Source organism: Muntiacus reevesi, chromosome 1 (genome assembly GCF_963930625.1).
Source record: "Muntiacus reevesi chromosome 1, mMunRee1.1, whole genome shotgun sequence".
In the NCBI taxonomy this organism is placed as follows: domain Eukaryota; kingdom Metazoa; phylum Chordata; class Mammalia; order Artiodactyla; family Cervidae; genus Muntiacus; species Muntiacus reevesi.
The window spans coordinates 11,458,638-11,472,075 of NC_089249.1; the positions used below are offsets into that span (position 1 = coordinate 11,458,638).

The following is a 13,438-nucleotide window of genomic DNA, read 5'->3' on the forward strand; positions in this document are numbered from 1 at the left end:
TTCACAAATTTGTGCATCTATTACCACTACCTAATTCCAGAGCATTTTCATCATTCCCTGAAGAAACTTCATATCCACTAGCAGTCACTTCTAATCCCACCTCCCTTCAAACCCAGGCAACCACTAATTGAGTTTCTGATGCGATAGATTTGCCTATCCTGGATATTTCATATGAATGGAATCATACAATATATGGTCTTTTTGCCTGGCATCTTTCACTAAGCATAATGTTCCCAAGCTTCATGCATGTTGTAGCATGTATCATTACTTCATCTTTTTGTATGCACTGTAATTTTTTAAAGGATGTTTCTTGAAACAAAGATAAAAGCTAAATATTTCTTAATAGAAAATTTTGCTATTCTTGGAGGAGAAAATGAGACAAAATATTCAACACAGAGATTTGTCTTGACAAATAAATATTAGTATATTGATGAAAAGTAAGAAAAAATTTAAACCCAATAATTAAGAACAGATAAAAACAAAAAGCTAATGGGAACATAACATTATCATCAATACAGAAGTTTTTCTTTATAGTCTTAGTGAAAATTAAAGTATATGTTGAATTAACATGTTATGATTTTTAATTTGATTTAATTTTTTATTAGCAGGCAAACTTTTTGCATTTCTGAGTTGACACATGCCTCTGTCAGACAGAAGGAGAAGAGCAAGAAGGAGCACGAGGTTGCAGCTGAATTTAGAAAGTCAGAGGTGCTCCCACAGCCACATGAGATGAACGGAAGATTCCTTCCAGTGGGGAAGAGAGCAGAGTGCAGACAACAGATGTGAGAAGGTGCTCAGCGCTGCGAGCTCCAGCATCCTCGTGCTGAGAAAGGGGCGGTGCAAACATGATTGACGTTCACAGGGAACATAAAGGCGCCGGCCTTCTCCCCAGCTGCTTGTCACGCTGACCTGTACCATCTCTCGCCTGCTCTTGGGGTTTCTGTCAACTAGCACCGGAAAGGACAAACTGTTTGGAGAATAACATTTTATTGTGACCATGCCAGAACCCACTAAGAAAGAGGGTAAGATTCATCCCTAGATCTTTTTGTTGTACTTTTTAAATAAAGCATGTTTTGTTTTTTTTTTTGCTGTTTTCAAAAAATATTCTATTTCTTAAAGAGACTATAAGATAATAGAATACTGTGACTTAAAGAAAAGAATCTTAGAGTAAAAAGACCAGAGGCTAAATATAGGAGGAGTATAACCAATTAAAAAATATCTGTTAATGATCATTTATGAAGGAACATTAACTAAAATGATCAAATTAGAATTTTATCATTAGTTGCAAAGAATCCTTAAAGTTTAGTTTTCTTAGGTTCAGTCACAAATTTTTCACCATGTATTTGCAGTTTGTGGGGAGTGGGAGGAGCTTGGAGTGCTTTCTTAAATAGTTAACAAATTTGATCAAGATTTCAAAAAAGAATTTGTGACAGTATTTCCCAATTTGCTATATTTTTCTCCTAGAAAGACATTTAAAATATGCAGATGCAGTTATTTTTTGCTTTTATCAGTTTGGAGCTTTATTAATTATGACATTATTACAATCTTGCACGGGAAAAAAATCAAACACCTGGTTAAAGAATGTCTTTGAATGTCACTGACAGACTGTGTTCTTTAATGAGATTTATTGTAGGTAATTTCATAGTAACCTTTTAAAAATAATTAAGCTGAGAATCATCTTCATTAGGAAAAATGCTTCCTCCAATAAACAGCTTCTCCCATCTATGAAAAATCAATATCTTAAAACTACTTATTAATAATATAAATAAACTAAAACTCAAAATTACTAAAATAACTAATGAAAAACACAAATTAACAGCAGAAATATATTGAATTTAATTTTAAATGGTAATCAACATCTTTTAAAAATACTTTTTTCACATGTGTTAGTCTTCATTAGTGCCTACTAAATCTTTGTTTTTCACTTTTGCAAATAAAAGCAACAAACTGACAAACGTTAGCAGGGAGCCAGAGAGCATAAAAATGGTATTTAGCTTTGTTTTCATTTTTAATTCTAAAAACTCCTTTTAACCATTGTTTTGAAGAGCCTTGGAAAAGATGCTAGATGTTGAATCTGAAGTTGAAATACTAACCAAATTACCAAAAGTTTTTGAAATATATTTTCTTTATGTAATTAAGTAACCAGTGTTGACAGGCTGTGGTGATCAGCTTACAGGTTGGCTTTACTTAGTGGTGGAGGGCATTGATGGATGAAGTCTTCTACCCGAAATAACCACACCAAATGCATGCATTAATATGGGAACTTAATCCTGACTATCAAGCAGTGAGTCCAGTCCCTGCTGAAGTGTCTTATTTGTAATGCAAATGATTTACTTGTGTATTAAGTGTCCTTTTCATTTGATCTGTCACTTGACTAGCCTCTTCAAGGCTTATTTGGATGAAATGCATTCTATGTTTCCTGACTGAGGACAGAATATTGTTTTAATTATCCTGCATTTAGTGGATGAATTTGTATGTGTTATTTTAAAGCCCATTGGAAAATGGCAAGAAAAGCTGATAAACTAATAGGTAATATGAAGAGCTGTAGAGCCTATAAAGCTAATTAAATTATTTGGATTGCTAGATGTGATTAAGTTTTACTTCTTGTCTGACAACTTAATCTGATCCATTCTACTTTCAAAGACAATGAAAAAAAAAAAATAAAGACAATGAAACTAGTGAGACAGGAGGAAAATATATCTTTAACTTCAGCCCTTCCCTCACCCCACCTCCCAAAAACCCGTGTATAAATTTTGGTTATAAATCAACATATATACCAAAGTGCCCATAATCTTTTACTATAAAAGTACTGTGGATATTCTGTGTAGGAGTTGCCCTCAGCACAGTAATTTTATACTCAGATTCTTTGGTTAGTTTAAATTTGGATGGTGGGGAGTCAGGATAAAAAGAGGGTTACTGATATATTTAAAATCCTTTGAGGAAGTACAGTGATTTTTTTGGTTTCCTTACCAGCAGAACTGATTTTTAAAGGAACTACACCTTAAAGAGTTTTCTTAATGAAATCATTGGATTTTTGTATTGTTTACATCAGAAACGTAAGGAGTGTGGCAAGTCAGGGGCTGTTCTGGCCCTTGCATCTTCTCCCAATTAATGTCATTTACTGGCGTTGAACTACCTTAGTGGCTCAGACGGTAATGTGGCAAACCCGGGTTCAATCCCTGGGTCGGGGAGATCTCCTGGAGAAGGAAATGGCACCCCACTCCAGCATTCTTGCCTGGAAAATCCCATGGATGGAGGAGCCTGATAGGCTACAGTCCATGGGGTCACAAAGAGTCAGACACAACTGAGCGACTTCACTTCACTCCTTCCTGGGGTTGGTTTTGGTCCATATACACACGCCTCTGAAAGACAGCCTAAGAATAAAATGTGCTGCCAAGCCAGTTCTACAGAATCCTTTCAAACTATCTGCAGAAACAGCCCCCTCAAGCAGGTTTCCCCAGCCCCTATGGGTCTGCTTACATCTCTTCCTTAGCTGGAAGAACCATGCCCAGGCGCAGCGTGATGGCCTGCTGTAAATCTTGATGACACATGAGCTGCTTTGACCTTCCCAGGATCCAGGAGCACTTGACAACTCTTCAAAAGAGGCCGAGTTTTCAGCACCTGGGAGTGCAGAAGATGTCTCTCTCAAATAAATGCCTCCCGACCTGCAGCGGCCTAATTCTGGGAGCTTCAAGTTTGGTCTGGGGAGAGTTGGTCCTTCTAAGGAGAAGGGGGAAGTATGGTTGTACCTTTAGACCTCATGGAGGGATGCTAATGGAAGTAATTAGTCAACAGCCCTTATTTAGACCCTTCAGAATATTCTGGATGGCTCAGTAAGCTCTTTCTGAGAAATAAATTTTTTTTAGGAATAGTTTCCCTGGTGGCTCAGACAGTAAAGAATCTGTCTGCAATGTGGGAGACCCAGGTTTGATCTCTGGGTTGGGAAGTTACCCTGGAGACAGGCATGGCAACCCACTCCAGTACTCTTGCCTGGAGAGTCCCATGGACAGAGGGGCCTGGTGGGCTACAGTCCATGGGGTCAGAAAGTGGTGGACATGACTGAGCAACTGACACTTTCACTTCACTTCCCTTTATCCTCTCCATCTCTATGTTATATATTTATTCATTGTAGAACTAGACCACTTGTACCGCCAGTTCCAAAGAAAATGTCTGTCTTAAACTTTAGATTGATGCAGATCTGACACCCAGTAAAAGTAAGGTGTTCTAATCAAACAGTGAGAAGGAAGTTTCAGATTTGTGGGAATCTCCCAGGATGTCTTGCTGATACATTCATTTACCTATCATCAATTAATTGAGCGCTTACTATGAGCTGGTTGCTGGGATTTCAGAGATACATGCAACATGGTCTCTGCTCTAAAAACATTTATGGTGAATTGCCCCTGAGTCTCACTGAGTAAAGAAGTCATCTTTTGCTGAAACTCTCTTTTCCTGTCAAAAAGTGGTTTTATCAACGTGAAGTTAGAAACATGCAAGAATCATATGCTCTTAATAATGTTTTTGCCCACAAATCATTTTTTAAGAATTTTTGCTCTGTACTATGTAATGATTAAAACAATAAAGTCTGGTTCTTTAATATATTTAGACAAATCGTTAACTGTCAGACCCTATAGAACCTAGAAAAATTCTTTTCTAAAACACCAAGTTAAGGTGTTAATGTGAATTTCACTTTTTGTGATATATCAGGCTCTATTATATTTCATGCACTTAACTTGTAGGAAAGAGGCAAAAGTTCCTTATTGGAGCTTGCGGGTCATTCAAAACACTTTGAGAGTGTCGTGGTAGATTTCTCATCTTCCTTGTAAGATCTTTTGTTGAAAACTCAAGCATATGGCAAAAGATACCTTCATTGATGACCATAGTTTTAGGGGCCATTCTAATAACTCCAAGAATCAAAAGTATGGCGTTGTTGCTACAGATTCGTTTGCTACTTCAACATGCAGTGTCTGTCTATTCTATCTTGGCCTACTTCAGTAAACTTAAGTGGGAACATGGTCATGGAGAATAACTTTTTCAGTCCATAGGAGCTTTTCCTTTGCTACTTCTTTTTCTTGGTCACTAGAGATTTCACTACCTTTTAAGGTTCTGCTAAGCCCCAAACCCGTCTGAATGCAAAGCAGCACTCATCACCTCTTACCTACTTCCCAGCGTCACTCAAGGCTTAGTCATCATCAGAAAAAGAACCTTGGTGATGGGAAACCTCCCTCTCATATATACTCTTTGACCTTCAGTTTCCACCCAGATGAGACTGGATGGTCTGTTTCAAGCACCAAAGTAAATTTGTCTTTGGAGAAGTTGTATTACATATAGAATATTATTTTTCTCTCTATCGAGAGAAAAGTAGGGACTTCTCTGGTGGTCCAGTGGTTAAGACCGTGCTCCTAAGGCAGCAGGCCTGGGTTCCATCCCTGGTTAGGGAACTAGATCCCACATGCAGCAAATAGGACCTAGCGCAACCAAACAAATGAATAAATATATATTTTTTAATTAGGGAAAAGTGCAATTGTTGAAAGTAATGAAAAGAAAGGGAGAAGAGGGAGGAGGTATTTGATTGAGGGTGGCTACTTCCCTCCAAACTTCATGTGGTTCATTTAGGCCACATTGAAGATTTGGATGAAGAATAAAGAAGCTGCATGAATGAATGCCAATGTTTCCCCCCACCCCCACCTCGAAAAAACTTTGCAGGCTGTACTGGCCATGCACAGTGTAGATTTGAGCTATCTGCTGTAAGAAGGAATACTCTTGGGCTAATGCATGCTAGAGGAGCTCAATACTTGGCAAAATCATTCTTTTTCAGTAGCATGCTTTTATGACTGTCCGACTGCACCTGTTAGGAAGATAAATAAAGGACTGGCCAATTCTTTCCTCTCAAGCGCCCTAAATATATCTCTTAAAAAAAAAAAAAACTTTGAAAAAACAAGTTGTATCTTTGTTTCTCATCCAGTAAGTTTGAAGAAGTCTCCCCTAGGCCTTGCAAAGAGCAGGGGTAAAGGAGTTCCTGAGATGAACAAAGGTTAGGCTCTCTGGCTAGTCTGAGAGACCCCAAGAGAAAGGAAAAAGAGAAACACATAATCATTGCTCTCTCAATGCCACACTTTATTCTGGCCTGTGATATAGCCTTGAAACATTTTAGATTCCTCATGGGCACACACTTCACAGAGTTCTCTTCTTTTTAGCAATTTAGAGGTATTCCTGAATTTGGCATGAATGTTAAAATAAACTGCCCAGGCTGACATTACTCTAAAGAAATGCTTGGACTTAAAAATAAATAAACAAACCATCTTTTAAAAACCTTGAGTCAACATAAAATGATGTTTTTGCAATCTTTTTGGAAGCTCATAGATGCTTTCTTTTAGAGAGAATTGTGGAAAGAGGCTGCCATGAAAGGAAATAGAATGCAGTTGTTTTACAGCCCTAGAAAGCAGTTTTGTTATTTTTGCTGAAGTCTCTTATGATTGTTTAATTTAAAATTTATTTTTCAACTCTTTATGGCCAAATAGAAGAATTTTTATTGTTAATAATTACAATTGTATCTGCTTGCCTCCTTAATTAGTCTATGAAACCTATATTAAGAGACACAAAATACTCTTGGCAGCCCGTGACTTCTGTGGTAATTCTAGACCTCATCTCTAGACATACTTGGGTGTGTTAGATAATAAAGAACAGAATTAAAGTTCCAGCATTAAAAAATAAGCAGAAAACTTCTAATTTCATGTGTGTTCCTGCAGAGATATGACCATGTCTTTTTCCTTCTTTTTTTTTTTTTTTATCTTTGTTTATCTGTGGCTGTGTCGGATCTTAGTTGCAGCATGCAGGCTCCAGAGCATGTGGGCTCAGTAGTTGTGGCTCATGGACTTAGCTGCCCCACGGCTTGTGGGATCTTAGTTCCCTGGCCAGGGCTCAAACTGGCATCCTCTGCACTAGAAGGAGAATTCTTAACCATTTGGACCACCAGGAAAGTCCCCCATTTCAGTTCTTGAGGGGGACAGATGTCTTTTCTGAAGTCCTTAGCTTGTTCAGAACATGGCATCCTGTATGTTCAGTCACTAAGTCACGTCCAACTCTGTGACTCCATCGACTGTAGCTCATGCAGGGAAGCCCGACTAATACACAGAAAGGTAGTTATTGAAATACAGTGTTTTGAGTTAGGCTAATCACGAAGTAGGTATCGTTTATTGAAGAGCAATTTTCTAAAATTTAAAAGCATAATGATTAAGGAAAACGAAACTATGAAAAAGAAGAAAAAGACTTCATCACTCAATTTCCTGTGTGTGTGCGTGGTAAGTCACTTGTGTCCGACTCTTTGTGACCCTACAGACTGTAGCCCTCCAGGCTCCTCTGTCCATGGAATTCTCCAGGCAAGAATACTGGAGTGGGTTGCTGTGCCCTCTTCAAGGGAATCTTCCTGACCTAGGGATCAAACCTGCATCTCCTGTGGCTCCTGATTGCAGGCAGATTCTTCACCACTGAGCCCCTGGGGAAACCCCTTAATTTCCTGCATGCCTGCAAACCGTCTCGTACTAGAGAGAACAGAGCATCTGTCCCCACAGCTTTTTATAAAGACAGTCCCCAAATATCAAAGTGATGACACTGTCACACCCAAATCTCTTCTTTGTGGGTAGCCCAATTATAATTTACAGAATATATTTGTTTTGGACAGCCACACAGATAGACAATAAGCCACATTTTCAGGGTGTTCCCATGCAAGGGGCAGATTAATTATGCACTTTTACATGCATTTCCAGAGTAAAGTTGTAGATTTCATCTGATTGGGGCGTGAAGTGGTTGATTTGGCAAAGAAAAAAAGACCAGGATCATTTAATCCCACGCTTATTTTTCTCTCTAACTTGAGTTCCCGATAAGCTAACTGAAATCTGACTTTCATTATGCCTTTCAAATCTGAACTCCGCTTTGATAAGATTTTTAACCTTTTATACTGCCTAAGAAATCTTTTTATGGACCAATTTGGAGCATCAATACAACACCCAAAATTAGGTTTATTTATATATCAAATCTTTTAATTTTGTTTTTTTTTTTTTTCTAAATTTTGTTTTTTGACTTTTACTTTAGATATTTACAAGAGCTTGGGTTTCAAATTTTTTTTTTCTTTTTCTCCAAATCATCCAGTTTATCCTCTCTCTCTGTGTGTATGTGTTAGTCACTCATTTGTGTCCAACTTCTTGCGACCCCATGGACTGTAGCTTGCCAGGCTCCTCTGTCTATGAAATTCTCCAGACAATAATACTGGAGTGGGTTGCTATTTCCTTCTCCAAAGGGTCTTCCCAACCCAAGGATCAAACCAGGTCTCCCGCATTGCAGGAAGATTGTTTAACATTTGAGCTACCAAGGGAACCTGGTTTTTCCTCTAAATAGCATCAAATCTCTAAGTACCTCAGGAATTCTTTGCTTGCAGCAAGTATTAGCTTTTGCCTTCTATAAAATTTTATATCTCTTGGAACAGAATGTTCTGCTTTTAACTAAAAATTCACCTTATTATATAATTCTACAATTTAATTTCTCATTTTTTTAGTTACATGTCTTTAGACTTATTCTTCATCCAGTATGTATTTTGGCTTTTTTCTTATGTATACTAGGTAATATTCATCATTAAGTATAGTGACATAAAGTTAACTATTCACAGAATATTCTAGACAGCTCAGATTCCTGCTGTATCCTGTATTGAGTTAGTTATACTTCACATGTCTCATTTTCTTCATCTGTTAAATGTGAATAATAATAGTAACTAGCTCACTGGTTTTTTGTAAGAATTAAATAAGTTAGGTGAAAAGCTGAGAATAAACCCTAGCATGTAATGAGAACTTAAGTCCTTTCCTTCTAAAGCAGCAAACTCAGAAATTTTGTCGAGCCTGAGGTATTAAATGCCTAAAGTTTAATATAAACTTTGAAGGCATTTCTGCCAACACATATCAAACACTGTAAGGTATGTTACAACCACAGTTCACCTCTCTGCCTGGTGTTAATGTTTATAATACAGTCCCAAACAGCTGTGGTTCCGATCATAGCCATCATTGCCACCACCTTAAGTATTTCTTTCTTTTTAGACTTGAAGTAAAATATCTTTGCTTTCATCCATGGAGGCTCGGCTCAGAGGCCTACACTCTAGAGCGTCTGTGTTCACACTGAAATGCGCCGTGTCCAGCTGAGGGTCCCCAGTTGTTAGGGAGGTGGTGATAACCACTGTGGGGGCATGGCCTTCCCCACTTGGATGAAAGAGTCCCCCTGCACAATTGAACATGTAACTGTATCCTCCACCAAGGGCTAGAAGGCTTGGGTGTGGGGGGGCATTAAGATTTCTCTTCCCACCCGGGGTGCTATTGGCAGGTGGGGAGTTTTCCTCTGGTCTGAACATTTCTGAGATAGCCACATAAAGAACTCTCCATGACCGCGTATGAATATGGTGGGTGATTGATTGAGTGGCTGTGTTTACTGCTGTGGAATTTTATTTTTATGACCCCACCTGGCATCAGGCTTGTCGTTCCTCTATTTTTAAAAAGTCACCCAATGTGAGGCCCAGCAATGGCTTGGGAAAGGCCTGTAAGTGGTTTATTCTGATAACCCTATAATCACAGAAGAGTGATATGATTGTAGGGATGGTCTACTCTGGAGCAGACCTGTCAGGGAAAGACAAAATGGGATGAAAGGGAGAAATTTTTAGTGATTCAAATCACTTTTGACCTGTGCTAAATTTTTAAACTTCAGCTTAAGGAAAGCTTCTTCTATACCACTATACCCACCGAGGTTACTCCCAACCCTCACTTTGTTCTTACATTAAAATATATTAAGAAGAACAATAAAGAGACAAGTAATCAGATCTTAGCAAAATATCTCATTTTCATCCAGTCCCATGTTAGCAGTGAGAAGCCATTTGTTGCTCTGTGATAATCATCTGACTTTAATCTTCCTGCGTGGAATGACATCTTAAGTTAAAATCATGTAATTTGAACAATGGAAGAGCAAGTTAACTAGGAAAGGGAAAAAACCCTGTGGATTCAGGGAATTTCCATCAAGTTAACTAATGAGTCATTGAAAATTTACTACTTGACGTACAAATAGGCTCCACCTATTCACAACCTTAGAATATCATCTTTGGGGCTATTTGGCCACAGTCAATATTAATAACTATTAAATTGATTGAATCAAATTTTGAAATAGCTGGAGTCGATGGATAGCTAATATCTCATTTTGTTCTTGAATCTTATTATTTCAACCAATTTGGATATAAACAGACTTAAGAAGTAACGTATTACTCCTTGTTTTTAAAAGCAAAGTACACTGGATATAATTTAACTTTGTCATCACTTACAGATATCAGTCATCTTACCACATGATATCTGCAGAGCTCAAATTATTTGTCTTTTTGTTAATGAGGCCACATTGGTTTGTATTTTGAATTCGTGGCCAACTCTGGATAGCTTTCCTGTCTCATCCCTTGCCAGAAGGCTGCTGTCTTCTTTAATTACTCTTACTAGTCAGTGTGTGAAGCTGCCCCCTTCTCTTCCCTCTGTTGCTTGCTTTGGATCCTGGCCAGGTCAATACTCTAGCTGAGCAGGACGACACTGCAGAGTACCCCATTTAAGGAGGCACTCATTCTCCAGGTCGTGCAAATGCAAGGTCCAGACCTGGGCCTCAGTGCCTCTCTAAGTGATGCTCCCTAGTCGCCTGGCTCCCCTCACCCTCGTTCCAGTTCCAGGGCTGGGGACCCAGGTGAGGTCTTCTCTTGGAAGTATAGCATTTGAGCTCTGAGAGTGCCAGGTAGGAGGAGCTGGAGACAATTCATTTCGCTCTTCAGAAGCCCCTGTAATTTGCTGATCAGCAGCTGTTATCTGGATAAGTAAGGTTGCTAGATAGCTGAATTCTAAATAGGGGAGGTGATACCAGACAATATCACCCTTTGTTCCTAATAATTATGTACACTGTAGAATAAGTTACTGCCCCCAAATCAGTTTGTGGCTTTTATTTTGACTGAATCACTCATTTTTATTAAGCAAGGCTACGGATTTCTCCTAAATGATGCATTTGACCTGAGTTTATTTTTTTAAGTGTACACACACAAAATAATTTTCAAAGATTTACCATAAATTCTAAATAATTCTCACACTTTTTGGTCTTAGATCAATTGGCATTCAGTAATTGCTGAAGACATTAAAAAGTATTTATGTGCACTCTATTAATACTTACTGAATTTGAAATTACAATGGATGAACTTTTAAAGCATAAGAGTACAAAGCACATGCTCTACTAGCTGTCAGTGTTGACATCATCACACATTATAGATCTTCTGGAAAACTCCACTGCCTGTTTGCACAAAATGTCTCAGCATTATTGTGAAAATAGTTTTGACCACATGGACCCCTCAAGAGGGTTTCAGGGGCTCTTGGGGACCCAAGATCATACTTTGAGAATTTCTGTTGTAAGTCAGTATATAATTGCCTCTAAAAAATGTATAATCCGCCCTTAAATTTCCAAGATATAAAATCCAGACCTGTGGCCCATAGTGAACAGAACAGGAGACAAGACAATCATTTAATTGTGAAAACATTAAATTACATCTTAAGTTGTGTCCAAAAATCTTGAGCAATATGGTCAGTGCAAATCCACTGTCATTCCTATTTGCTAATTTTTTTGGTGGCCTTTATGATTCATATAATCAAAACTTCTTTAAGTGCAATGAATGTCCCCATGCAGACAATATTTTACATTAAAGTGGTTTCCATTGTGCTATTATCAAGGCATATGAGAGATGGGCTGGGACATGACTTGTGCCAGACTTCACTGTCAACAGTGTTTATTGTATATTTAATCCAAAAGAGAAGACAATGCTATAGTACCAAAAGTTACAAGAGTTGGCCAGATAAAACCTTTTTTACCACAATGTTTGCAATATATAAAGCATTCACATATTTTATTTCAAACCAAGAATTTGACTTTTAGGGAATTTCCTGGTGGTCCGGTTGTTAAGACTCCATACTTCTGCTGCAGGGGCGTGTGAGTTTGATCCCTGGTTGGGGAATTAAGACCCTACATGCCTTGTAAGGTGACCAAAAGTAAATTTTTCTTAATAAAAATTAAGAAAAAAAAAGAATTTGACTTTGAGAATAAGAAATAATAATTAAGAATAGCGTGAAATTTTCTCCTGCACCCCAGGTTACCAAAGGATGGTTTTAATACATTTGTTTTATCCAAAAAAAGTGACAGAAAGTCACATAAATACAAAAAAAGATGTTTAATGATTACAACTGTTATTATGTGTTCTAATTATCTTTTCTATGCCTATTAACATATTCATATAATGTAATTATGCTCTCTATGCTATTAAAAGCCTAAATTTAAATGCACACGAGGGCCCATAAAATAATTTTTAAGTAAATCAGGCAGTATATTATTTGAGCAGTGAGCCCAGGGGAAGAAGAGACCTGGGTTGTTTATATCATTTTGGTGTATAGACACACGAAAGAGAGGCAGATTAATGCCTCTTATTAAAACTTAACATTTTTTCCCCCTTTAATGTATTGACCATGGAACCCTTGATTATGGAAAATAGAAATAGACTGCATTGGAGGGAGCCAACCATTTATGGAGTACTGGGTGCCTAGTCTTTCTGCAGAGCAGCAGAACCACATATGGGCTGTCTCTTTTATAGCGGCCACCAGTGCCCGTCAATTAGAGGGCCCTGGCACTAACTGTGCGGGCCTGCCATTGGTGGCATACCTGTGCTTTTTACAGTAGGTGGTCATAGGAAAAATCCACCATAAATAGACCAAGCCCTTTGAAAGCATGTCAGTGTCGCAGAGGGAAAGAAAGGCTATATCTGTGAATTAGGGAGGATCAAGGACAGCCGCCCTTGCTGAAGGAGCCTTAGTTGCTGGTTCAAAGTCTGGTTGATTTTTATGTTGTCCATAAAAATATTTCCTGGGTTTAATTTTTCAGAGTATACCGATTTCTTTCTTTCTTTTTAATTCAAAAACTGTTTAAAGACAGCCACTTACTTAACCCTGCTTCTTGAGTCCATCCTGTTGGTCTGTTTTCCAGTGGAGACAATAGGGAAGGATGGATGAGGGGGACAAAAACCCAACTTTATTCACCTGGGAGAAAAGTCCCACGGAATTTGCCTTTTTTTTTTTTTTTAATTGAATTTGTTACAATATTGCTTCTTTTTGTTTGTTTGTTTTAATGTTTTGGTTATTTTGGCCACAAGATAGGATCTTTGGTCACAAGATAATTTTGGCCACTTGTAGGATCTCAGCTCACCAAGCAGGGATTGGACCCACACCCCCTGCATTGGAAGGCGAAGTCTTAACCACTGGGCAGCCAGGGAAGTCCCTTCCCTCTGGTTTCTGAATAAGCAGAAATATAGCGGCCATCAGAGAAGGAAATGGCAGCCCACTCCAGTATTCTTGCC

At 38.3% G+C, this 13,438-nt stretch overlaps 1 protein-coding gene across 13 annotated transcripts in view; it reads left to right on the forward strand.

Annotated features, from left to right (window-relative positions):
- Positions 1 to 874: 874 nt before the first annotated feature.
- Positions 875 to 13,438, forward strand: part of MYBPC1 (myosin binding protein C1) — a 95,433-nt gene continuing 82,869 nt past the window's right edge. For 9 of the 13 annotated variants that reach the window (XM_065937731.1, XM_065937643.1, XM_065937698.1 and 6 more), the window contains exon 1: positions 876 to 1,022. In XM_065937731.1, coding sequence (XP_065793803.1) covers positions 998 to 1,022 — 25 coding nt within the window. In that variant the 5' untranslated portion in view covers positions 876 to 997. Of the gene's footprint in view, positions 1,023 to 13,438 lie in introns of all 13 variants that reach the window. The other 4 variants (XM_065937653.1, XM_065937663.1, XM_065937689.1 and 1 more) reach the window with 2 other exon arrangements.